At 43.1% G+C, this 26806-nt stretch overlaps 1 protein-coding gene across 1 annotated transcript in view; it reads right to left on the bottom strand.

Moving 5' to 3' along the window:
• The window catches only part of CNTNAP5 (contactin associated protein family member 5), a 746584-nt gene that overhangs the window by 349111 nt on the left and 370667 nt on the right, over nucleotides 1–26806 (bottom strand). Inside the window, exons 6-7 of the mRNA XM_029075794.2 lie at nucleotides 17139–17323; nucleotides 216–359 (exon numbers count right to left, since the gene is read on the bottom strand). Of these exons, the coding sequence (XP_028931627.1) occupies nucleotides 216–359; nucleotides 17139–17323 (329 nt within the window). The remainder of the gene's footprint in view (nucleotides 1–215; nucleotides 360–17138; nucleotides 17324–26806) is intronic.

Raw genomic sequence — 26806 nt, 5'->3', positions numbered from 1 at the left:
CAATACAGTTGAGAAAATGGAAATCTTTGAATGTTGCTAATGTGTTTGTGTATCTCTATAGTTCAATTGATGTTGACTGAATCTCTGAAATCTTCTAACTACACAATTATACTCGTGAATGACTTGTGAAAGAAGCATTATTTTGGGGATAGAGGAGAGCAGCTGCTGATCCTCCGGAGAGAAGGGAAAAGAGAGAGAAGGTGACCTGGACTCACCACAGTATAGATTTGAGGCTTGCGTCTTTTTGCCAAGTCAATGATATTTACTCCATTGTAGTATAGGTTTTCAATGCATCCATGAAAGTTTTTCTTCAGAAAGGTTCCTGGTTTGCCTGGAACTGGAATCCCTCCAAAACTGAGCTTTGGGAAAGAAAAAGGAAAAAAAAATCAACACTCAATTACTAATCCAAAAGAAGAGTGAGAGGAAATGAAACTACAGTTTTTCAATTATCTTAACCAAGTAGCCTTAAATAATTATAGATTGTCACTTGATTATATATTTTAAAGATACCAATGAAGCACTTATAAATAACTATAATGAATGGCTTTTGGGGGCCTATTTTACACCACATTTTTCTATCTTTCAAACTAAATTAAACTACTTGCAACCCCTCCTCTCTCCAAAGACACCAACCAAATGGAAAAATTGCAATTATATTCATTCTCTCACAGTAGCATCCTTGCCAGCTCAGGGTCAATCATAAAGTTAACTTAGCAGTTACCCATCTCTGCATTGAGTTTATTTATGTAGAAATTGAATAACTCATATAATGCAGAAGAGGGGTACTGCTAATTATAACCTTACAGGGAATATGACTGAATTACAGTCAAAGGAGACTGGTACATGCTGGGAAACTCTTACTGGGCTCTAGAATTTTGCTGGGGAATCATTATTACATCAACAAAAAGGTTAGCCAAAATCAGGGAATTTGCCACCATTCCTGGAGCTGACTTCGAATTCCACACATGTATTCAGACCTACACTTGAACACTGTAATATTCTTGTTCATAAATGCTGAAATCCCAGATGGTGCCATCCAGAGCTGGTGCATCTGCAGTAGAAATTTGGGGAACCCCTTCCTACTGCATTCCACATTTTCCACTGAGAAAATATCGGCCAATGTTTTTTGAAATGTTTCTTTGTTTGATTTATATTTACAATTCATTTCTAAATACCCTTCCAATTTTCTTTACTAAGCACTGTCTCTATTCGGACATTTGGTAATGAAGGCTATACTCTTTTTTTCCCCCTTATTTTCATAAAGTAAGTCCATTCTCTCCATCCTCTGGAAATGCAATTTTTTCCTGGATGATTCTGATGTTCTGTCCTCATTACCCTCATGGTAATATTCCACCATTGCTTATGCCTAGTCTCCTGTACGGTGCACACTAAAATTCTAATAGTGAGCCACCAATAGAAGAAAATGTGTTTGTTGACCCTTTTCTGAAACAAGCCTTATGTTCATTAATTATTTCACTTGAAGGATAGTCTCAGTTATAACAATAATACAAACATCAAACATCAGCCTCAATATCAATCAACCTATCGATGGTATTTACTGAAAACTTCAGACAGTCGTATTTATTGAGAGTTTACCAGGTGCAGATTACTGCACTAAGTTCTTGGGAGAATACAACAAAAAAACTGACATATTCCCTGCCCACAAGGAGCTTGTGGAGAGTACTGTGCTAAGAGCTTGGTGGAATACAATAGAGTGGTAGATAATTCTTGTCTTCAAAAAACTTACATTCTAGTAGGGGTGACACACATTAAAATAAATCACAGATAGGGTAAGCAGCAAAGCTATAGCAATATTTTATGCATATAAGCCCTGTGGGCCTAGAGTGGGGTGAGTATTCAAGTACATACAGGGTACAGCACATAGGATGACATAGTAGGGAGGGCAAGGAGGGTAGAGGAATGAGAAATTAATCAAGGAAGGTTTCCTGGAGGATATAAGCTTTTAGTAGAATTTTGAAGGTGGGGAAAGTGGCAGAAGGGAAGCAGCATGGCTTTTGGAAAAAGCACAGGCTTGGGAGACCGAGGATGAGGGTTCTAATCCCAGCTCTCTCACCTGTCTGCTGTGTGACATTGGGCAAGCCACTTAACTTCTCTGTGCCTCAGTTACCTCATCTGTAAATGGGGATTAAGACTGTGATCCCCACGTGGCACACCCCGATTACCTTGTAACTACTCGAGGGCTTAGAAGTGTTTGACACATAGTAGGTGCTTAACAAACACCATCATTCTTATTATTATTATTAATATTAGTTTGTTGGCTGTAAAGTGGGAAATAGTTCCAGAATGGAGTGAGGATGTGAGCAAGGGGTAAATGGTGAGAGAGATGAGGTGGATGTATAATCGGTAGGTTAGTGTTAAGGGAACTAAGTGTGCAGGCTGGGTCGAAGTGGGAGGTGAGGGAGGTTAGATAGGAGGAGGAGCTTACTGAATGAATGACTGTAAGCCTGTCAGTGGGCAGGGACTGTCTCTGTTGCCGATTTGTACATTCCAAGCACTTAGTACAGTGCTCTGCACATAGTAAGCACTCAATAAATACTATTGAATGAATGAATATCTGGGAGCCAATATTTTGAAGAGTGGTGCACAGGGGTTGTATGGGACAATAGAGTCAGTCAAGTAACCAATCAAATGTATTGAGTACTTACTGTGTGTAGAAGACTGTACTAAGTGCTTGGTAAAGGACAATACAACAAAGTTGGTAGATATGTTCTCTGCCCACAATGAGCTTACAGTCTACAAAACAAGCTTACAACCTTGGGGGAGAAAGCAGGGTTATAGCACCTCATGATGTTCAGGATCCCTTTTACAGTTGCTGTGGTTACTGGAGAGTGATGATGCTGAAGAGCCATGACCTGGAAATAATTCTTTTGGTAATAAGAAAAATTAAAATATTGATGGTATTTGTTAAGCAATTACTACGGCTCAAGCACTGTTCTAAGTGCTGAGGCAGATACAAGATAATCAGTTGGACAAAGTTCCTCTCCCACTTGATGTGACTGCGTCACAGAGAAGTAAAGTGACTTGCACAAGGTCACAGAGCAAACAAGAGATAGAGCCAGAATCAGAACCCAGGTCCTTCTGACTTCCAGACCTAGGCTGAACCCTCGAGGCCATGCTGGTGGCTCTGTGGATTCTGCTGTCCACATTAGCCAACAATCAGGCCACCACACTTACCACTAGACTGTAAGTTCCTTGAGGACAGGGATTGTGTAGACCAGCTCTATTGTACTACATTACCCCAAGTGTCATGAAATTATGATTTGAGTGGATTTAGAACATCTTTACTCCATTAAATCACACACTACTGAATTTATATCTCATTTAAGAGATGGGAGAATTATCAGGGATACTTTGACTGCTTGCATCTCTCCATCCATGTCCCAGGCATCGTTAGATTTATTTTTATCATATACCTCTGAAATATGAGATAAGTTTTATTACCTCCACTTTTCACATAGAGAAACCAAAGTAGAGAAATCATATAACATGAGTGGAGGTCATACACATTGTGTAAGTAAAAATTAAAGCCTGGTCTCCTTATTTCATATTCTCACTACTAGGTTATCCTTCCTCTGGATTGGGTTATTATTATCATTATTATTATTATCAGATTTGTAAAGTACTCACTTCATGTCAAGCAATATTCTAAGCTCTGCCAGAAACAGTCCCTATCCTACAGGAGGCTCATAATTATTGGATCCCCATTTTATAAATGAGAAAAAAACTGAGTCAGAGAGAAGCTAAGTGACTTGCCCAGTGTCTCACAGCAAACAATTGAGAGAGCTGAGATTTTTCTCTTTTCTATTTCTCTTTCTCTTTTCTTCCCTTCTTTCTTTTTCAGCTTTCTGTTCATGTAGGCCTTCCATCTGGGGACTCAGGTCTGAGTTTCAAAAGGCAAAAGGATCAATATCAATTCCACTCCCGAAACATCTAGAAAGCAGTTTCCTTAGTGATTCCCTGTTATTTTAATTACCAAGCTAATGGTCTTATTAAACTTAGCTAGTCCTTTAATCTCTTCTGTGTTCAGAAATAAACTTTCATGAGACCACACTCAGCTAACCTGCAGTTTTACCAGGTTGAGAAGGCAGCTGACCACTTGGAAAAGGAGCCAAGAAGCACATATACCAGGGACTGTCAGGAAAGATGGCCTGGGTTGAGACTAAAACTAGGAAATTTTGCAGTGAGAAGGCACTCTAGACTGTAAACTCATTGTGGGCAGGGAATGTGTCTGTTATATTGTTAGATTATTACAGTGCTCTACCCACAGGAAATGTTCACAATAAAATGATCGATTCATTGAAAGGTCTTTGAAATGGGGCTTCCTTTCAATCTCACGCATTGACAGAGGGTTTCCATTAATAGATCAATCAATAAAAATTATATAACACCTATAGTGAGCAGAGCATTGTTCTAAGCAGTTAGGAAACTAGTAGTGCAGCTTAATGGAAGGAGCCCAGGCCTGAGAGTCAGAGAACCTAGGCTCTAATCCCAGCTCTGAGAGTTGCCTCACTATACTTCCCGTCTCACAAGCCTGCAGCCTTGGTGTCATCCTTGACTCTGCTCTCTCATTCACCCCTGATATCAAATCTGTCATCAAACCTGGTCTCACCTTCACAATGTCAAGATCTATCCTTTTCTCTCCATGTAAACCGCTAACATGTTACTACAATCACTTATCCTATCCTGACTTGATTACAATATCAGCCTCTTTTCTGACCTCTCAGCCTCCTGCCTCTCCCCACTTAAGTCCATAATTCACTCTGCTGCCTGGATTATCTTTCTACAGAAACACTCAGGGCATGTTAGCCCCATTCTCAAAATTCGCCAGTGGTTGCCTATCAACCTCTGTATAAAAAAACCACTAAACTCTTCACTATTGGTTTTAAAGCTCCCCATCACCTTACCCCTTACCTCACCTCCCTTCTCTCCTTCTACATCCAAGCCCACATACTTTGCTCCTTTGGTGCTAATCTTCTCACTATGTCTCAACCTCTGTCTTGCCGCTGACTCCTATCCCACATCCTATCTCTGGCCCAGAACTCCCTCCCTCCTCAATCCACCAAACAATCAACCTTCCCACCCCCCTTTCAAAGCACTACTGAAGGCTCAGCTCCTCCAAGAGGCCTTCCCAGACTAAGCCCCCTTTTCTTCAGCTCCCCTTGCTTTCCATGTCGACTCGACTCGTTCCCTTTGCTCTTTCCAGCTTCCCTACCCTATAGCACTAATATATATATATATATATATATATGTATACACGTGTATATATTTATCTATAATTCCATTTACATTGATGCTTGTTTACTTGTTTTGATGTCTGTCTCCCCCCCCCCAGTGTGGACAGGGATTGTCTCTCTTTATTGCTCTATTGCACTTTCCAAGAGCTTAGTATAGTGCTCTGCGCTATTGAGCACAGTAAGTGCTCAATAAATATGATTGAATGGACGAATGAATGAATGTGGGATAGAGCTGTGTCTGACCTGATTACTTGTATCTATCCCAGTGCTTAGAAATGTACTTGACAAATAGTAAGTGCTTAAAATATTAATAATGATGATGGTGAAAATGATGACTATGAAAACAATGATTATCACAGAGTTAGGTGACATCATTTGGTTACCAAAAGGAGTTTTCCAATGGCCATATGGCACAGCTAATAAGAATACTTGTGGTATGTATTTATTCTTCAATAAAATTTATTGAGTGCTTACTGTGTGCAGAGCACTGTACTAAGCACTTAGTATGAATGCCCAGCACTGTACTAAGAACTGGGCTAAATACAAAATAATCAGATCTGACTCAGTCCCTATCCCACAGGGAGCTCACAGTCTAAGTAAGAGGGAAAATGGGAATTCCAAGCCCATTTTACAGATGAGGAAACAGAGGACAAGAAAATTAAGTGACTTGCCCAAGGTCATACAGCAGGCAAGTGTCAGAAATGAGATTAGAATTTAGGTCCTCTGACTTCCAGGCTCGTGGCCTCTCCCCTAACGTTGCTTGTATAGGGGTAAAAAAAAAAAATCAACAACAACAAAAGATCAAGTTGAGGAGAAACATCCCTGTTGCTAGCCAGGAGGAAAGCCAAGCTGCACTAGGATAATTGAATTATATAGGACTTTGTGGGGCAGGGTGCCTTAGTGGAAAGAGGCCTGGGTTTTAAGGCTGGCTCCATCACTTGCCCACTGTCCTACTCCTTTATTATAATTCATTTTATAGTCTGTCTTCCACACTAGATTATATTCTCCTTCAGGGCAGGGCTCACCCACACTACTGTACTCTCCCAGATCCTTAGTACAGTGCTTTGCATATATTAAGCACTAAGTAAATACCACTGCTTGATTGCTGTACAAGTCACTTACCCACTCTGTTGCCTCAGTTTCCTCATCAGGAAGTGAGGATAAAATACCTGCCCTCCATCCCCCTTAGACAGTGAGCCCTGTGCAGGACAGGGATTGTTTCCAATCCAATTATCTATCCCAGACCTTAGCACATTTCCTGACACATAGTATGCACTTAATAAACACCATCATCTTTAAGAGAACTCCCAGTAAGGAGATATTGAAACCGTAGGGGTTACAGTGGAGAAGACACCCTTCTCCTCGGGACCTAATCCTGCTCCAAAATAAGCCAGACTGAGCTCACTTCCTATGTGATAGTTGATGACCCAACACAGTTTTAAGTGAATAGATCACTACAACCACAATGGGAAATCCATAGAATGAGAAAAACTGGATTGTGTTTTCCTGTGAGATGAATCGGGGCAGCCATGAATCAGTGAAGCAAAACCTCAAATGATGCTACCTAGAGGCATCATAGAGGTGAGGAGATGGCATCCGAAGACAGATTGGAAGGGTATCGAGCAGGTTTAACGTGGTTCAGAAACTTCAGAAAGATCACGCCAAATAAAACAGCACTAGGATTTATGGGTAGCAAATGCAAAATGAGAAAGGTGATTGTCATTCCCTGGTTTTAGCAGCCCAAATCAATAAATGATTTTTGCCAGATAAAAATCTCACCATCCATAATTTCATCCTCCAATCCAAGGGATATAGATAGGGGCTTGGGGGTTCAGGCTTTTCACTCAAACCCCTTCTCTCCCCAACTTTTCCTCCGCTGCAGACAAGTCCACCCAAAAAGAGAGTATTTTGGCAGTAGAGCTGATTTCAGGGGCCCATGGCTGGGATGAGTGCTTTATTCATTCATTCATTCAATCGTATTTATTGAGTGCTTACTGTATGCAGAGCACCGTCCTAAGCGCTTGGTTTTACATCTCTTCCAAACGTGGTTCAACATTTGGTGTGCCATGCACTGCTAGAATTGCAATGCGTTCAGGCCATGAACCGTAGCCCTTATGCATTCAGTTGCCAGTCCCTCTGCTGGAATACGTGTCTTCATTCTGTCCTTCGATTAGAGGGTCACTAGGGAGTTAGAGAATGCTCTTCTGACAGCGCAAACCAGTTTGGGTTGGGCATGCCGGGTTAGCGGAAGAGAAGCCGCTCCTGCGCTCACTCGCGTTTTCAGAAGGTGTGAGTTCTACAGCACGAGGTTTCTTTAGGGCAAGCCTTTGCAGGAAGGCTTCCCCTGCTTTTGAGGAGACTCGATTTGATCTAAAATCAGCAAAAATGGAAAATTTGCACATTGCTTGGGCATAAGGATTGGGCTTTAAAAAAATCTGCCGTGTTACTCTATTTTTGTATTTGCCGGTGTTCTTTTTGCAGACCTACAGAAAGGAGTATGCATAAGGATCGGGGTCATTTATGGCTGAGTGGGTGTTAGGGAAGCCAGTGTTGGAGAAGCAGCGTGGCGCAGTGGAAAGAGCACGGGCTTTGGAGTCAGGGCTCATGAGTTCGAATCCCAGCTCTGCCACTTGTCGGCTGTGTGACTGTGGGCAAGTCACTTAACTTCTCTGTGCCTCGGTTCCCTCATCTGTAAAATGGGGATTAAGACTGTGAGCCCCACGTGGGACAACCTGATTCCCCTATGTCTACCCCAGCGCTTAGAACAGTGCTCGGCACATAGTAAGCGCTTAACAAATACCAACATTAATTCATTAATTAAGTGTGGTTGCTTCTGTTTGTGACTGGAGAAAATGCGCCTTTGAATGGAGAAAATTTGGAAGGTTTGGAGAGTGGGGAGCCAGGAGTCAAAAGACTTTGGTCTCTGATCTCTGCTGTGGGATCAGTGTGCAATTTAGGATAAATAATATACCTGACCGGTTTTCTCAGCAGTAAAATGCAAAACGTATTGCCGTTCCTCCCTGGGATGCCTCTCCATGAACTTGAGTACAGGCCAATGTTTCATAAACCCAAAACGATTCAATTACATGCTCTGAATACTGTAAGCAGTGTGGCCTAGTGGATAGGGTCAATACAATTGACTGACTGACTTGAGCTTAGACCTAAGAGTCAGGAGGACCTGGGTTCTAATCCCCGCTCTGCCACCTGTCTGCTGTGTGACCTTGGCCAAGTCACCTCACTTCTAGTGCCTCAGTGGAAAGATCCCAGGCTTGGGAGTCAGAGGTCATGGTTTCTAATCCTGTCTCTGACACTTGTCAGCTGTGTGACTTTGGGCAAGTCACTTCACTTCTCTGAGCCTCAATTACCTCCTCTGTGAAATGGGGACGAAGACTGTGAGCCCCACGTGGGACAACCTGATCACATTGTATCCCCCGCAGCACTTAGAACAGTGCTTTGCACATAGTAAGTGCTTAACAAATACCAAAATTTATTTTTCATTTTTTACCCTAGTGCTCAGTTCAATGCCTGGTTCATACTAAATACAGAACAAAAAACATTAAAAAAACCCAACCCAGTAAGTGCTCACTAAGTACCAATGAGTGAATGCAATGTAGTGCATTTATGAGTCACAAAAAACCTTAGTAGTTGAGTGCAAGAATACAGGGAAATTTCCTTTTTCCCTAAAATTATTCAGGCGCCTTTCATTGCTTTTCAGAATGGTAAAAGCTTCAGTGTAAACAAGGTGAGCTTTCCACCATCTGTCGCTTCTCCAGAAATACTGGGAAAATTTTGCCGACACCTTTGATTTTTAGGCAAGTGCCTTAAAGCCTTCCTATAGCAGTTCATATGTTTCCTCTGAAATTGAGTTTTTATTCTTTCCTTTGAAGAGGGTCATCAGCTTAACCTATCTCAAAGACCTTGTTGGATTTATGATTAGGTTAGCACTTTGATATTCCTCTCCCCTTCATAGAGAAGCAACATGGTGTAGTGGCTAGAGCATGGGCTTGGGAGTCAGAAGGTCATAGATTCTAATCTGGACTCCCCCACTTGTCTGCTGTGTGACCTTGGGCAGTTCACTTCTCTGGGCCTCAGTGTCCTCATCTGTAGAATGGGGATTGAGACTGTGAGCCCTATGTGGGAAAGGGACTGTGTCCAACCCGATTTGCTTGTATTGACCCCAGTGCTTAAAACAATGCCTGGCACAAATAAGCGCTTACTACCATTACTATTATTATTATTACCACTACCTTCCCCATATCAGAAATCTGTAACTTTGCCATTATATTACACTCATCTCTCATTCGACCCTCATATTCACTCATCAAATACTGTCACTTCTCCCTTCATAACATCTCTAGGACCCACCTTTTTCCCCATCCAAACTGCCACCATGTTGGTTTGAACATTAATATGCTGCCTCAATTACTACAACAGCTTTCTTAAAATCCCTCCCCAATCCTTAGAGTTCTCCAGTGGCTGCCAATCCATCACTGGTTCAAGCAGAAACTCCTCACCATCAGCTTTAAGACAGTCAGATTTTCCTTCCCTATCTTACCTAGCTCATTTCCTAATGCAACCCATTTTGTACTTTGCTATTATTATTATATTTATTAAATGTTTACTATGTGTCAAGCTCTGTTCTAAGTACTGGAACAAATGCAAGTGTTTTTTTTGTTTTGTTTTTTAAATGGCATTTGTTAAGAGTTTAATATGTGCTAGGCACTATGCTAAACACTGGAGTAAGTACAAGCTAATCAGGTCCCACATGGGACTCAAAGCCTAAATCCCCAATTTACAGGTGAAGTAACTGAGGCACAAAGAAGTGAAGTGATTTGTCCAAGGTCACACAACATACAGAGGAACCAGGTTTAGAACCCCGATCCTTCTGACTCCCAGGCCCGTGTTACAAGTAAATGAGGTTGGGCACATTCCCTGATCCAATGGGGCTCACAGTCTAGGTAGGAGGGAGAACAGGTATTGATTCCGCATTATACAGATAAGGAAATGGAGGCACAGAAAGGTGAAATATTTTTCCCAAAGTCACACAGCAGGCAAGTGGCAGAACTGGAATTAGAACCCAAGTCCTCTGACTCCCAGGCCCTTCTAAGAAGCCTTGTTCCTCCTCCACACTTTGCTCCCCTAAGGCCAACCCATTCACTGGAGTTTGATCTTGACTCTTTTGCTGTTATTCTCTTAGTGCTGTCCTTCCTCTTTCTGGAAATCAAGTCTGAACCCTTTAAGCAATTTGATCTTACCCCATCCCAGCCCCACAGACCTGAAGTACATATCCCACTACCTTGTGGCTTCCTCTAATGAATTGTATCCTACTTGCTTCTCAGTAAATGGGAGATGCACAAGGTGATGGGGACAGTCTTAAAATCTTGAGAAACAGCATGGGCTAGTTGAAAGAGCACAGGCCTGGGAGTCAGAGGACCTGGTTCTAATCCCAGCTCTGTCACCACTCTGCTGTGTAACTTTGGGAAAGTCACAACCTCTTTGTGGCTCAGTTACCTTATCTGTAAAATGGGGATTAAGACTGTGAGCCCTATGTGGCACAGGGACTGTGTCCAAACTCATTATATTTACCTCAGTTCTTAGAACTCTGCCTTGTACGTAGTAAGTGCTTAACAAATACCTTTAAAAAAAATCTCGGTGCTGATAGGATGTCAGCATCATGCGTGGAATGGTCATAATACCTGTGCTACTGTTTTGGGATGGACCTTCCACCTAAATCATGGCTTGTATTATCCAGCATATTTCAATTTAATTGAGATGTCTTGATATAGTATTTCTGGGATTTGTTGCATGCCTGTGGAGGGCCACACAGTATGCTAAGCACTAAGGAAATATAACGAAAACTAAAGACACATCATTTCTTTCGTTTCCCTCACCTAACTTTCAGTGAAGACTTATGGATGTGGTAAATGGGTAAAACTTCCATAGAGAAGGAAACATGGGTTGGAAAATTTCACACCTAACTATAAACCAGAAGGAATGTCAGTCTCAGTTTTGCTTTGTCATTCCTTTTTGACTTTCAACACAGTAGAGTTGTCCTTTGTATTTAAAGAAAACACTACTGATGTTTAAGTTCACCTATAAGTTCATGTACATCAGAAAACGACAGTGTGGGTTCCATAATCTCAGCCACAGTGGACATCCAAATTTTTTTCCTTTGTTGCATATAATGTTTGCAGCAACCAACACTGTTTTCTCTTGTGTCTCCTTGTCCCTCTCTTTTTTTGATGGTATTTACTATGTGCCAGACACTGTACAATGCACTGGGGTAAATACTTGGGTTGGACACAAAACTTGTCCCATATAGGGCTCACAGTCTTATTCCCTATTTTGCAGATGAGGTAATTGAGGCCCATGAAGCTTCTCTTCCCACATGAAGTTCTTGCTGCAAGAGAGCTACTCTCTTGTTGATGCAGTGTACCATTTTTTAAATGGTATTTATTAAGTGCTTACTATGTGCAAGGCAATGTATTAAGCGCTGAGGTAGATACAAGCTAATCTGGTTGGACATAACCCCTGTCCCAGTTGGGGTTCACAGTCTTAATCCCCATTTTACAGATGAGGTAACAGAGGCAGAGAGAAATTAAGTGACTTGCCCAAAGTCACACAGCAGACAAGTGGAAGAGCCAGGACCAGAACCCAGGTTCTTCTGACTCCCAGGCCCTGCTATTCTGGTTTATCTTTAGCATTTGATTCCCAGTTTTCTGATGGGTTGAAGTATTCCCTAAGACTTTGGACACAGCCTTCAACAACATCTCAATGTCATTCCTTTCACAACAGGGAGACTTCTTCTTGACTTAGAGTTTAGGCTATTGGGTGAAAGACTGAAGGTTAATTAAAGTTCATAAGCCCTTTGAGGAGACAGAAATAATAATAATAATAATGTTGGCATTTGTTAAGCGTTTACTATGTGCAGAGCACTGTTCTAAGCCCTGGGGTAGATACAGGGTAATCAGGTTGTCCCACGTGAGGCTCACATTCTTCATCCCCATTTTACAGATGAGGCAACTGAGGCACAGAGAAGTTAAGTGACTTGCCCACAGCACACAGCTGACAAGTGGCAGATCCGAGATTCGAACTCATGACCTCTGACTCCCAGGCCTGGGCTCTTTCCACTGAGCCATGCTGTTTCATAAAATCCTCTATATTCATGTACAAATTATTACCATATCCTGGTGAAATCTGAATAGGAATGTAGGTCCTCAGAATGCAATTAGCCCAGATATAAAAATATGCTTCAAACAATGAGATGAAAAAAGAGCCACAAAATGAACCATTAAAATATCAGTGACCTGGATCCAGATTTAGACGATGACTAGGGAAAACTTAAGGATTGCATCTTATTTTATCTAATCTCTGCTCATGGCTTCAAGTACCAAGTCTCTATGCAGATGATTCACAAATCTATAGCTCTAGCTCCATTCTCTCTCCTTCTCTCCAGTCTCACAATTCCTCCTGCCTTCAGGACATCTCTATTTGGATGTCCCACCACTGATACCTCGAACCTAACATGTCTAAAAGAGCACTCATCTTCCCACCCAAACCCTGTCCTCCCTGTGACTTTCCCATCACTGTAGAGGGCAAGACCATCTTCCCTGTTTCACAAGCTTGTAACCTTGGCATTACCCTCAACTCATCTGTCTCAGTCAACCCACGTATTCAATTTGTCACCAAATCCTGTCAGTTCAACCTTTCACAACATTGCTAAAGGCCTCCCTTTCCTCTCCATCCAAACTGCTGCTTTGTTAGCTCCTTAGCTCCTTGACTTTTTTCTCTCTCCACTTCACTGTCTACTTTGCTCTGCTCCCCAGATCCCCCAGTCCCACAGCATTTATGTACATAACTGTCATTTATTCAGATTAATGTCTACATTCACCTCTAGATTGTAAGTTTGTTATGGGCAGTAATAATAATAATAATGTTGGTATTTGTTAAGCGCTATGTGCCGAGCACTGTTCCAAGCACTGGGGTAGACATAGGGGAATCAGTTTGTTCCACGTGGGGCTCACAGTCTTAATCCCCATTTTACAGATGAGGGAACTGAGGCACAGAGAAGTTAAGTGACTTGCCCACAGTCACACAGCTGACAAGTGGCAGAGCTGGAATTCGAACTCATGAGCCCTGACTCCAAAGCCCGTGCTCTTTCCACTGAGCCATGCTGCTTTGCCAACTCTGTTCTATTGCAGGCTCCCTTGGGCTTAGAACAGTGCACTTCACACAGTAACCGTTCAATAAACATGATTGCTTGATATATTTAGGTGTTCTCTAATTAAATACTGATCTGAAATGTTCCTAGTTCATGCTGTTCTGAACTCTGTCATTAAATTATAATTCCCTTTTCTACCCATCCCACCCTCCTTTCCTCCTTTCCCTTGTGGTATTTGTTAAACAGTTACTATGTGCCAGGCACTTTCTAGGCACTGTGGTAGATGTAAAGTGATTGGCTTGGACACAGTCTCTGTCTTACATGGGGCTCACAGACCTAATCCCAATTTTGCAAATGAGGTAACTGAGGCACAGAGAAATGAAGTGATGCCCAAGGTCACACAGCAGACAAGGGGCAGAGTGTTTCTGACTCCCAGGCCCATGCTCTATCCACTAGGCCACGCTTTTTCCCTAAGAACTCCCCTTCTCTGTCTTCTTCCTCTGATCCCGATGTCTAGAGAAGAGGAATTTCCATACTGAGTTTTAAAATGGATCTTTTTTCTCAGGTATCAAAGTCTATGGGCCACAGATATTACCGGTACATGAATGAAGGAAATTTTCAAACACAGTTTAGCAAGCATGGGCCAGTCCAAAAGATGAAGAAACATTTGAGTGTTCTCATACTGATGAACATTTACACTTCTTAGATCACCAATCATCATAATTTCAAAGCATACAGGGCAAAAATTGGAATACAAGTTTGTGAATGAAATCTGATAATAGCGTGGCTCAGTGGAAAGAGCACGGGCTTGGGAGTCAGAGGTCATGAGTTCGAATCCCAGCTCTGCCACTTGTCAGCTGTGTGACTGTGGGCAAGTCACTTAACTTCTCTGTGCCTCAGTTACCTCATCTGTAAAATGGAGATTAACTGGGAGCCTCACTTGGGACAACCTGATTACCTGTATCTACCCCAGCGCTTAGAACAGTGCTCAGCACATGGGAAGCACTTAACAAATACCAACATTATTAATAGGGTTAATTTAACTCTGGGCCTCAGCTATTTGAAGAATTCTGTTTAGGCTAGTAGTTGCACTTTAAAGTTAATTCTTATAAACTTTAAACAGAGAAGCAGCGTGGTGCAGTGGAAACAGCACGGGCTTTGGAGTCAGGGCTCATGAGTTCGAATCCCAGCTCTGCCACTTGTCAGCTGTGTGACTGTGGGCAAGTCACTTAACTTCTCTGTGCCTCAGTTCCCTCATCTGTAAAATGGGGATTAAGACTGTGAGCCCCACGTGGGACAACCTGATTCCCCTGTGTTTATCCCAGCGCTTAGAACAGTGCTCTGCACATAGTAAGCGCTTAACAAATACCAACATTATTATTATTATTATTATTTATAAAATGTGTCCTTGGTTTTTCTGATGAGTGTCTAATATTTTTATATTGGTTTAAGATCATCTAGAAAAAGAGGAGTCTATTTCCCTAAGCTTTCAGTTACCAAACCCCAAAACACTTCCAGCTACAATCTTGCTTTTTGCTTCCCCCCCCCCCCGCCTCGCCACCAAGTTGGCCACTTGACTATGAGCCAAAGCTTGCTAGCTGTGTGTTCAACTTGAGTTAGGGTCAAAGGGAGAAAAATCTTCCTATTTAATGAGACTACTGAAAAGAGCCACTTTGATATTTAATACAGTTAACCCTCAATTTAGTTTGTGGAGACTCCAGATTCCTGTCTTTTTACTGCTTCTTCTTGCTGCCTACCTCTCGATTAGTCTAACGAGCACTTGAACCTCAATCATAAGGGTAGAGCATGGGCCTGGGAGTCAGTAGAACTTGGGTTTGAGTTCCTTCTCCACCATTTGTCTGCTGTGTGACCTTGGGCTAGTCACTTTACTTCTTTGTACCTCAATTACTTCATCTGCAAAACGAGGAAGAAGATTGTGGGCTCCTTGAGAGACACGGACTGTGTCCAACCTGATCACCTTGTATCTACCCCCGTGCTTACAACAGTGCCTGGCATATAGTAAGAGCGTAACAGATTCCATTAAGAAAGCCAAAAAAACAACAACTGGTAAACCTCAAAAAAAAAATGATTTAAAACTCAAGTGACTGTTGTTTTTAGAAGGAAGAGGCTTCTAAGACATTGGCTGAGGCTTATTGAAAGCACATCTCCAAGAAACCTTCCCTGAATAAGCTCTCTTCTTCTCCCACCCCCTTCTGCACCACACTTAGTTGCTCCTTCACTCATCCTCCCTTCCATCCCCACAACACATGTGTATGTGTATATATCTGTAATTTATCTATTTATATTAATGTCTGTTTTCCCTCGACTGTGAGCTCGTTGTGGGCAGGAACGTGTCTGTTGCTATATTGTATTCTCCCAAGCACTTGGTACAGTGTTTTGCAAGCAGTAAGTGCTCCATCAATACAACTGAATGAATGACTGGATCTCAATGGGGCCAGCTGACCAGTTTTCTTATTGAAAGGGGGAGTTGCCTGCTAATTCTATTTGTACTGTACTCTCTCCCAAGTAAGCACTCAACAAATACGATTGATTGATCAATATGCATCAGGTGAAAATTCACCAAGCACTTTCTTCCTGCTTATATAACTCAAGCCCCTTGTGGATATTGGGTATCTGATCTACAAGTGCTTAGCACAGTTTTTAGCTCAAAGCATACAGTGCATGGCGACACTGAATTAAATGTGTGGGGCTTCAGGCGTGTTGAAAGAAAACTAGTTTTCCTTAATGTGAGATTTTTGCAAGAGAAGCAGCATGACATAGTGGATAAAGCATGGGCCTGGGAGTCAGAAGGTCATGGGCTCTAATCCCACCTCCAGCATTTGTCTGTTGTGTGACCCTGGGCAAGTCACTTAACTTCTCTTGGCCTCAGTTACCTCATCTGTGGGGACTGAGACTGTGAGCACCATGGGGGACAGGGAATGTATCCAACATGATTTTCTCGCATCCACCCCCAGTACTTAGTACAGTGTCTAGCACATAGTAAGCACTTAAATTTACTATTATTATTGTTAGTATGTTGCCTCCCTCACTGTAGGAGACCTGGGTTTATTTCTTGTATGTACTAAAAAAACTATTTCAGTGTTCAGTTATACTTCAACTAGGAAAGCAGCATAAGAGTCCTGGCCTGGGAATCAGAGGACTTGTGTTCTAAACTAGGCTCTTCCAAGTGCTTTGCCAATTGCTGCGTGACCTGGGGCAAGTCATTTAAATTTTGGTGCCTCAGTTTCCTCAACTGTAAAATGGGGAAAACTCTTCTTCTCATTCTAAAACTGTGAGCCCCATGAGGGACAGGGACTATGTCTGACCTTATTGACTCATACCTACCCCAGAGCTTAGAACAAAGTTTGGCACAAAGTAAGCACTTAACAAGTACCATGAAACAAACAATCAAACAAACCTAGCAGCTTTAGTGGAAGGAGAACAAGGGTTGAGAGGAGACCAGGGTTCTAAACCTGGCTTCACTACTTGCTAGGTATGACCTTGGCAGAGTCACAGATTCTCAACACCCAGGTTTCTTCATCCATAAAATGGGGATGAAATACCTGCTCTCTTTCCCCCCTTAGACTGTGAGTCCTCCATGAGACAGCAACAGTATCTGATCTGATTGTATTTTTTCTATTCCAGCACTTAGAATACCCTCCAACTAGTGTGGACTTAGCATAGACCAAAATTAAAGCTATTTTTGCTAAGGCCCAACTCACCTCATAATCAATGTCCAAGTGATCGGCATCGCCTTTGACCCGGAAGTGCTGCGTGTGCTTGTCCACTGTGAAGTTCACCTGCTTGTTGAAACGCTCGATGAGAACCGAGTGCCAGTGCTCATCGTCGAGAAGGCTGCCAAGAGTGGCTGTGGTGGGGCTGCTGCTGAATCGTAGCTTGCTGTCACCTGTGATAGACAGAAGGCCGGGAAAAGGATTAGGCGGGGCCTGACCACAATTCAGCACACCTGGAAGCTCATACAAAGAGACTGCACTTCTTCTGACCCAGGTTATGGGTTCCCCAAAACTGTCCAACTGCCTCCTCCATCTCCCTGATGTTCTCAGGGCCTGGAACAATTTTTTTATTGCAGTAAGTAGTCTAGGTGTTCCACATTCTCATGAAGAGGGAGGCACAGAGAAAGTTTAATCTCATCTGATTAACATTGAGTAGTAGTGAAAATATTTATGTAAACTCGCTGGGGGCAGGGAATGTGTGTATTTATTGTTGTATCATACTCTCCCAAGTGCTTAGTACAGTGCTATGCACATAGTAAACACTCAGTAAATATGGTTGATTGAATTAATGCAGAGTGCTGTACTGAGCACTGGAAATGAATGTACAGGTGGGAATTAAACACAGTCCTGACATTCAGACACCTGAGTAATGCAGAGGAGAAATAGAAGTCATCTCCCCTCCATCTTCCTAGCTCCATATACTTTCCTCTTTCTACTTGTAGTTAATATAGCTGTCCTGTCTTTTTTTTTAAAAAAAATGGAAATTGCTCAGCACTTACTCTGTGTCAGGCAATGTACAAGCTAATCAAGTTGGACACTGTCCATCTCTCCCCTGGGGCTCACAATCTTAATCCTTATTTTACAGATGAGGTAACTGAGGCATAGAGAAATGAAGTGACTTGCCTAAGGACACAGAGTAGACAAGTGGAAGAACCAAGATTAGAAACCATGACCTTCTGACTCTCAGGCCCATGAGCCAGAGCCATGCTGCATCTCCTTATATCAATCATTCAACCCCTCAATTATCTTAGCAGGTGAAGTCAGGCCACTGAGTTTTAGTACAAGTGGGGTACATTTCACAAATTCATTCTATTTCTACTATTTTTAGAGTTAAGGCATCTTGAGTTAAACAGGTCAATATATTTCTATTCTGTGTCTTGCACTATTTGACTTGAACAGTTGGCAATTGAACACATGCCCTGAGTTTCTGATTCATTAAGTCATCTTATATTCACTGCCCCTCTGATTGTGAACCTCTGGGAGCATTGTATTATGTCTTCTTATGATATTAAGATATTTTCCCTAATTAATCTCTCATCTCCTCATCCTACACTCCTCTAGAATTGCCACTTTGCCACTTCTGTCTCATTTAAGCATTCAGGTATTCATCCTCTCCATTTTTCTCCACAAACATGAAATTTAAGTGTTTTTCTCCTCTGTTAGATTGTCAACTACTGGGGGTAAGAATTACGTCTTCCAGTTGTATTGTACTCTCCCAAGCACTTCATACACACAGCACTCTGCACACCACTGCTGATAAATATAAACCATAAATAATAATGTTGGTATTTGTTAAGCCCTTACTATGTGCAGAGCACTGTTCTAAGTGCTGGGGTGGATACAGGGTAATCTGGTAATGGAAGTGCACACACACCCACCGACCAAATCACCAAGACCATCATAGCAGACGCGGCTGCCCTGAGGGAGTTAGAGACCCCTCTCGGTTTGGGGCAAGGTCTCAGCCTGACATTGGGCCAAGGACTTTTAGCCAACTCATCCAAAGGACACCCTAAGGGAATTATGCACCTCGGGAAAAGGGCAAGGGACTGAGCTGGAAAATAAAGTGGAAGCGCACCCACTCCCACCAATCAAATCACCAAGACTATCATAGCAGGTGCAGCTGCACAAAGGGACTTTGAGACCCCTCGCATGTGGGGGAAAGGTCTCAGCCCGATCAATTCCAACACTTTGGACATTGGGCCAAGAGGTTTTAGCCAACCTGTCCAAATGACACCCTAAGGGAATTACATACCTCCACAAAGGGCAAGGGAGGGGTTAAAATAAAATGGAAGGGCATAAATCCATGACTGCTGATGTTTCACTAATTGCCCCTGACTTTTTCCCCCTCTGAACAAGCTGAGCTAAACATTGCATTCCCTCAGCCCATGATAGTTAAGCAAATTACTCCATCATTTATCATAGAAGACAACCAAATCCTATTTAGAAGTTCCAAGAGGGCACCGAAAGGGACTTCTCTGCACCCACCTGTTGCTAGGAGAGATCAGATTTCCTTGATTCTCTGATGAGGCATGGGATAAGGTTTCATTAGAAGCTTGAAAGTCTTCCTTTTAAATACCTACATGTCAGATGCACTTTAGAGTTGGTCTAATCAATCAGTGGTATTTACTGAGCTCTTACAGTGTACAGAGCACTGTGCTAACACTTGGGAGAACACAATATAATGGAGTTGGTAGACAAATTCCCTGCCCACAAGGAGCCTACAGTTAATAGGGGGAGGCAAATCTTAAATACATTACGAATATGTACATAAATGTGGCGGGGCTGAGGGTTGGGTGAATATCAAGTGCTTGAAGTGTACGGAACCAAGTGTACTGGTGATGTAAATGGGAAAGGGATGAGGGGAAATGAGAACCTAGTCTTTCTCGGAGGAGATGTGATTTTAGTAAGGTTTCAAAAGCGGGGAGATTGATGGTCTGTCATATATGAAAGGAAACCAGAGTACCAGGCCAGAGGGAGGATGTAGGAGAGGGGTCAGCAGTGAGATAGATGAGATTCAAGTAGACTGAGTAGGTTGGCATTAGAGGAACGAAGTGTACGCGCTGGGTTGTAGGAGGAAATCAGTGAGGGAAGATAGGAGGGAGAGAGCAGATTGAGTGCCTTAAAGCCAAGGTTGAGGAACTTCTGTTTGATGCAGATGGGGTTGGGCAAGTAACTGAAGGTTTTTGAAGAGTGGGATGACATGGAAACCATTCACTCATTTAATAAATTGTATTTATTGAGAGCTTGCTGTGTGCAAAACACAGTACTAAGGGTTTGGAAGAGTACAATATAACAGTACACACATTGTTGCCCACAATCAGCTCATGGTCTATAGGGGGAGACAGACATTAATATAAATGTATAAGTAGATAAATAAATTACAGATATATACATTTGTCCTGTGGAACTGTGAGGGAGGAAGAATGAAGGAGCAAGTAAGAGAGGCGCAGAGGGATTGGGAGAAGAGGAGGTGAGGGCATAGTCAAGGAAGGTTTCTTGGAGGAGATGTGCCTTTGGACTAAAATGTTGGAGGGCTGGGTTTTAATCTTAGTTTTTAAACTATCTCTTCTCTTTCCCCCCGGGACTGGGAACTCCATGTGGGACAGGGACTGTGCTAATTAATTACGGGATTTTTAAGCACTTACTTTGTGCCAAGCACTATACTGAGTCCTGGGGTAGATAGAAAAATAAGATAATTGGGACAAGGGCACAGTCTGTTCTGATTTTATCTAATCCAGTGCTTAATACAGTTTTTGAATAGTGAAAGTGCTTAACAACTATAACACTAACTATTGTTATCTCCGCCACTGACTTGCTGTAGGACCAGAGGCAAGCCACTTAACTGCTCCATGCCTCAGTTTCCCCATCAGTAAAATGTGCATAACAACATCTGACTTTCCCTACCAGTCAGGGATGTTGGGCAAACTAAAGTGAGAGTGTAACAGGAGAGTGCTTTGGGAGTAAAAATGGTATATGTATATAAAAAAAATCAAGGCATTGTTTCACTGAAAGCAAGGATAAAAAGAAATCAAACTCAAGAACACAAGACATGAATAGGTTATGTTGTAGTTCTGCTCGGACTTATAAATGCATGGAACTCTTTGTGAAATCAAATCAACTAATCAATCAGTGGTCTTTATTGAGCACATATGTGTGCAAAGTACTGTAACAAGTACACAGGAAAGTACCATAGAACTGAGTTGATAGAATCAATCCCTGCTCACAAGGGGCTTACAGTCTACAGGAAGATTTAGTAGGGTGAGGGCTGTGTCAAGAGGACAATGGCTGACAGGAATTGGGGGTGGGAGTATAAGGCAGTCAGAGGTCATGGGTTCTAATCCTGGCTCCACCCCTTGTCAGCTGTGTGACTTTGGGCAAGTAACATCTCTGTGCCTCAATTACCTCATCTGTAAAATGGAAATTAAGATTTTGAGCCCCATGTGGGACAACCTGATTACCTTGTATCTACCCCAGTGCTTGGAACAGTGCTTGGCACATAGTAAGCACTGAACAAATGCCAGCATTATTATTATTCTTATTTATTTCTTACTCATCCCTCCATCTCTAACCACTATCCTCATCCTGTCTGCAACCCCAATAAATTGATTAGGATGCCACTCAATTAGTCACTGAAGGTCTCTGTTAGAGAGGCAGCATGGCTTGGAGGAAAGAGCATGGGTTGGGAGTCAGAGGGCATGGGTTCTAATCCCGACTCTGCCACTTATCTATGTGACCATGGGTATGTTACTTTCATTCATTCAATAGTATTTATTCATTCATTCATTCATTCATTCATTCAATAGTATTTATTGAGTGCTTACTATGTGCAGAGCACTGTACTAAGCGCTTGGGATGAACAAGTCGGCAACAGATAGAGACAGTCCCTGCCGTTTGACGGGCTTACGGTCTAATCGGGGGAGACGGACAGACGAGAACAATGGCAATAAATAGAGTCAAGGGGAAGAACATCTCGAAAAACAATGGCAACTAAATAGAATCAAGGCGATGTACAATTCATTAACAAAATAAATAGGGTAACGAAAATATAGACAGTTGAGCGGACGAGTACAGTGCTGTGGGGATGGGAAGGGAGAGGTGGAGGAGCAGAGGGAAAAGGGGAAAAAGAGGGTTTAGCTGCGGAGAGGTAAAGGGGGGGTGGCAGAGGGAGTAGAGGGAGAAGAGGAGCTCAGTCTGGGAACACCTCTTGGAGGAGGTGAGTTTTAAGTAGGGTTTTGAAGAGGGAAAGAGAATCAGTTTGGCGGAGGTGAGGAGGGAGGGCGTTCCAGGACCGCGGGAGGACGTGACCCAGGGGTCGACGGCAGGATAGGCGAGACCGAGGGATGGTGAGGAGGTGGGCAGCAGAGGAGTGGAGCGTGCGGGGTGGGCGGTAGAAAGAGAGAAGGGAGGAGAGGTAGGAAGGGGCAAGGTGATGGAGAGCCTCGAAGCCTAGAGTGAGGAGTTTTTGTCTGGAGCGGAGGTTGATAGGCAACCACTGGAGTTGTTTAAGAAGGGGAGTGACATGCCCAGATCGTTTCTGCAGGAAGATGAGCCGGGCAGCGGAGTGAAGAATAGACTAGAGCGGGGCGAGAGAGGAGGAAGGGAGGTCAGAGAGAAGGTTGACACAGTAGTCTAGCCGGGATATAACGAGAGCCTGTAGCAGTAAGGTAGCCGTTTGGGTGGAGAAGAAAGGGCGGATCTTGGCGATATTGTAGAGGTGAAACCGGCAGGTCTCGGTAACGGATAGGATGTGTGGGGTGAACGAGAGAGACGAGTCAAGGATGACACCGAGATTGCGGGCCCGAGAGATGGGAAGGATGGTCGTGCCATCCACGGTGATAGAGAAGTCTGGGAGAGGACCGGGTTTGGGAGGGAAGATGAGGAGCTCAGTCTTGCTCATGTTGAGTTTTAGGTGGCGGGCCGACATCCAGGTGGAGACGTCCCGGAGGCAGGAGGAGATGCGAGCCTGAAGGGAGGGGGAGAGGACAGGGGCGGAGATGTAGATCTGCGTGTCATCTGCGTAGAGATGGTAGTCAAAGCCGTGAGAGCGAATGAGTTCACCGAGGGAGTGAGTGTAAATGGAGAACAGAAGAGGGCCGAGAACTGACCCTTGAGGAACTCCAACAGTTAAAGGATGGGAGGGGGAGGAGGCTCCAGCGAAGGAGACAGAGAATGACCGGCCAGAGAGGTAAGAGGAGAACCAGGAGAGGACAGAGTCCGTGAAGCCAAGGTGAGATAAGGTATGGAGGAGGAGGGGATGGTGGACAGAGCGCCTACTATGTGCAGAGCATTAACTTCCCTATCCTTCAGTTACCTCATCTGTAAAATGGGGATTAAGACTGTGAGCCCCACATGGGACAAACTGATTACCCTGGATCTATCCCAGTGCTTAGAACAGTGTTTGGCATATAGTAAGCACTTAACACACACCAAAATTATTGTTATTATTATTACTCCTCCGCTAACCTGGCTGCCTGAAAGGTTCTTTTCTTAGAAGTCAAATCTCCCCAGTCAGTGACTTTTCTTGCTAGAGGATACACTGGACTCATATGCAGATTTCTAAACATCCATAGATCTACCCAGGAATATACACATTTAAGAGGAAAATACATGCCAGGGTGAAACAAGCGTATAGCAGCACACTGTGACACTTAATTAGAGATGGCTTGGTGTAGGAGGTGTAAAGAGGATCCATTATGCAGAAACATCATCTCCTTATTGCTCCAGGTGTATCATTTAAGCACTCATCGCTGTTAAACACTCTTATTGTGTTCATTTCAGGAGTGGAAATGAAAATCTCTCTTCCCGCTGATCTTTCTTCACCTTCAAATCCTACGGTCCCTTGAGCAATATGACACCAAAGTGAGTGAAGCGGCACAATTTCTTAGTAGAAACCACTCCTACTTTTGCTTCCCCCATAATCTGCCATTTGCCTGATGAAATAATTATCCGTTTTCTCATACAAGGGTACGCAATCGGCTATCTGTCTTCCTGTGAACTATCGTGTGGTTAAAAGCTGATTTTCCTCTGAATCAAGTCAAAGAAAAGAGTTTAACTCACTCATGTGTCCAAATGGCACATTTCTCAGGTGACTTTTGAAATGGTGAATTACCACACAATCGCTTGTTTGAATTCAGGTAGAAAATAATAATCTTCAAGGTCATAATTGTTTCTCTGAATAAGGTGGAGGGAGGCATTCTTCCACCTAACCAGTCTCTGTTTTGCAGCTTGTGTGTTTCCTGTCTGATACAGATACGCAGTGTGTGTCTTTATTTGAAGGACTTTTTATTTGAGGCACCCCACTTCACTCCTTTTGTCAAGTTCTGTGGACTGAACTAGATGTCTGAATCTGCAGGACACAGCAATAGGGGGTCGGGAGGGTGACAACATGTGCTTTGGAACATTTAGGCATCAGAAATCAGAGGTTAGGGATTTCCCTTTTTCTAGGTATTTGTCAAGCACTCATTATGTTTCAGACACTGTATTAAGCACCAAGTTACATACAGTTAATCAGGTCGGACACAGTCCATGTCCCACATGGGGATCACAGTCTTAATCCCCATTTTTCAGATAAAGTCAATAAGGCATGGAGAAGCTAAGTGACTTGCCCAAGGTCTCACGGCTATCAAATGGCAGAGCTGTGATTAGAACTCATGTCCTTTTGACTCCCGGACTCATGCTTCATCCACAAGGCCAAATTGCTTCCCCCTGATTGTGAGCCCCTTGAGGGACAGGGTCTGTACTGAATTCCTGGCTTTCCCAGGACTAAGCACAGTGCTCTACACACAGTAAGTCCTTAATAAATATTATTACTGAAGCATTGTGACCTCATGGAAGAGCATGGGTTTAGGAGTCAGAAGACATGGGTTCTAATCCTGGCCACTTGTCAGCTGTGTGACTTTGGGCAAATCACTTCACTTCTCTGAGCCTCAGCTCCCTCCTCTGTACAATGGAAATTAAGACGGTGAGTGTCCCGTGGTACAACCTGATTACTCTGTATCTACCCCAGTGCTTAGATCAGTGCTTGACACATAGTAAACCCTTAACAAATACCATCATCATTATTACTATTATTATTATCGTACTCTCCCAAAGCTTAGTATAGTGATCTGCACACAATAAGCACTGAATAAATACAACTGACTGACTGTTTACTCTTCCCTGCTGGTTTCAAACATACTCATGTATTCACTATCTTAAAGAAACTCTCCCTTGACCTTACGGCTCTCCAGTTATTCCCATGACATTCCTCTCCAAACTCCTTAAGTGAGTTGTCTACACTTGCTGCCTCCACTTCCATTTCTCCAAATCTATCCTTCACCCCCTCAAATCTGGATTCCACACCTTGAAACAGTGTGGTTCAATAGATAGATTATGGGGCTGGGAGTCAGAAGGACCTGGGTTCTAATCCCAGCTCTACCAGATGTCTGCTATGTGACCTTAAGAAAGTCCCTTAACTTCTCTGGACTCCAGTTACCTCATTTGTTAAATGGGGGTTAAGAGTGTGAGAGCCCCATTTGGGACAGGGACTGTGTCCAACCTGATTAACTAGTACCTACCCCAGTGCTTAGAACAGTGCTTGGACACAAAGTAAGCCCTAAACAAGTACCATTATTTTTTTTGCATTACACTGAAACTGACTTCGCAAAGTTCATCGGTGCACTTCTTCTTGTTACATTTAACAGCCTCTCCTCCATCCTAATCCTACTTGACTACTCAGTTGCCTTCAATACTGTCTGCCACTTGCATCTCCAGAAAAATATTACCAATCCTTTGCTTTACAGACACTATTGTCTCCTGGTTCTCCTATCTCTCTCACTCCTCATTCTAAATCTTTTTCATGGCCTCCTCCTCTGCCTCCCACCTCCTAACTGTGGGAGTCCCTCAGGGCTCAGTTCTGGGACCCTTCTAGTCTCCATTAATACCCACTCACTTGGAGAACTCATTCACTCACACGGCTTCAACAATCATCTCTATGTGGATGATTCCCAAATCTACATCTCCAGCCCTCATCTTTTTCCTTTTCCATAGTCTCGTAATTCCTTCTACCTTTAAGACATCTCTTTTCGGATACCCTCCCAACACTCAAACATAACATGTCCAAAATAGAACTCCTCATATCCCCACCCAAATCCTGTCCCCTCCCTGATTTTTCCATCACTTTAGGCAGCACTACCATCCTCCCTGTCTCACAAGTCTGTGACTTTGGCATTTTCTTTCAAATTCAACCCACATAGTTAATCTGTCAACAAATTCTGTCAGTTCAATTTAAAAACATCACTAAAATCTTCTGTTTCCTATCCACCCAATCTACCAGCATGCTAATCCAAGCACTTATCCCAGTGTGCCTTGATTACTGCATCAGCCTCTTTGCTGACCTCCCTGCTTGTTTCTTCCTACTTCAGTCCATACTTCACTCTCCTGCCTGGGACATTTTTCTACTAAACCATTCAGTCCACCTCTGCCCATTCCTCAATACCCTCTAGTGCCCATTTTCCTCCTCATCAAACAGAAACTCCTTCCTTTATAATACTCAGCCACCTTGCCCCCTCTTTCTTAACCCACTGATTTCCTACTACAGTCCAGCATGCTCACTTCACTCCTCTAATGTCAAACTACTCACTGTACCTCGATCTCATCTGTCTCACTGCAGACCCCCTCACCCATGTCCTGCCTGGATCTCCCTCCCTCTTCACAACTCCTCCCCAACCTTCAAGGCCTTATTAAAATCACATTTCCTTCAAGGGGCCTTCCCCGACTAAGGCCTCATTTCCTCTACTTTCCCTCCCTTCTGCTTTGTCCTTGCATTTGGTTTGGAGTTCTTAATAGCACCACCTTCAGCCTTTCAGGACTTATGCATATTTCTGTAATTTCTAAAT

Source organism: Ornithorhynchus anatinus, chromosome 1 (assembly GCF_004115215.2).
Source record: "Ornithorhynchus anatinus isolate Pmale09 chromosome 1, mOrnAna1.pri.v4, whole genome shotgun sequence".
Classification (NCBI taxonomy): Eukaryota; Metazoa; Chordata; class Mammalia; order Monotremata; family Ornithorhynchidae; genus Ornithorhynchus; species Ornithorhynchus anatinus.
This window is presented reverse-complemented; position numbering and strand designations above follow the sequence as displayed.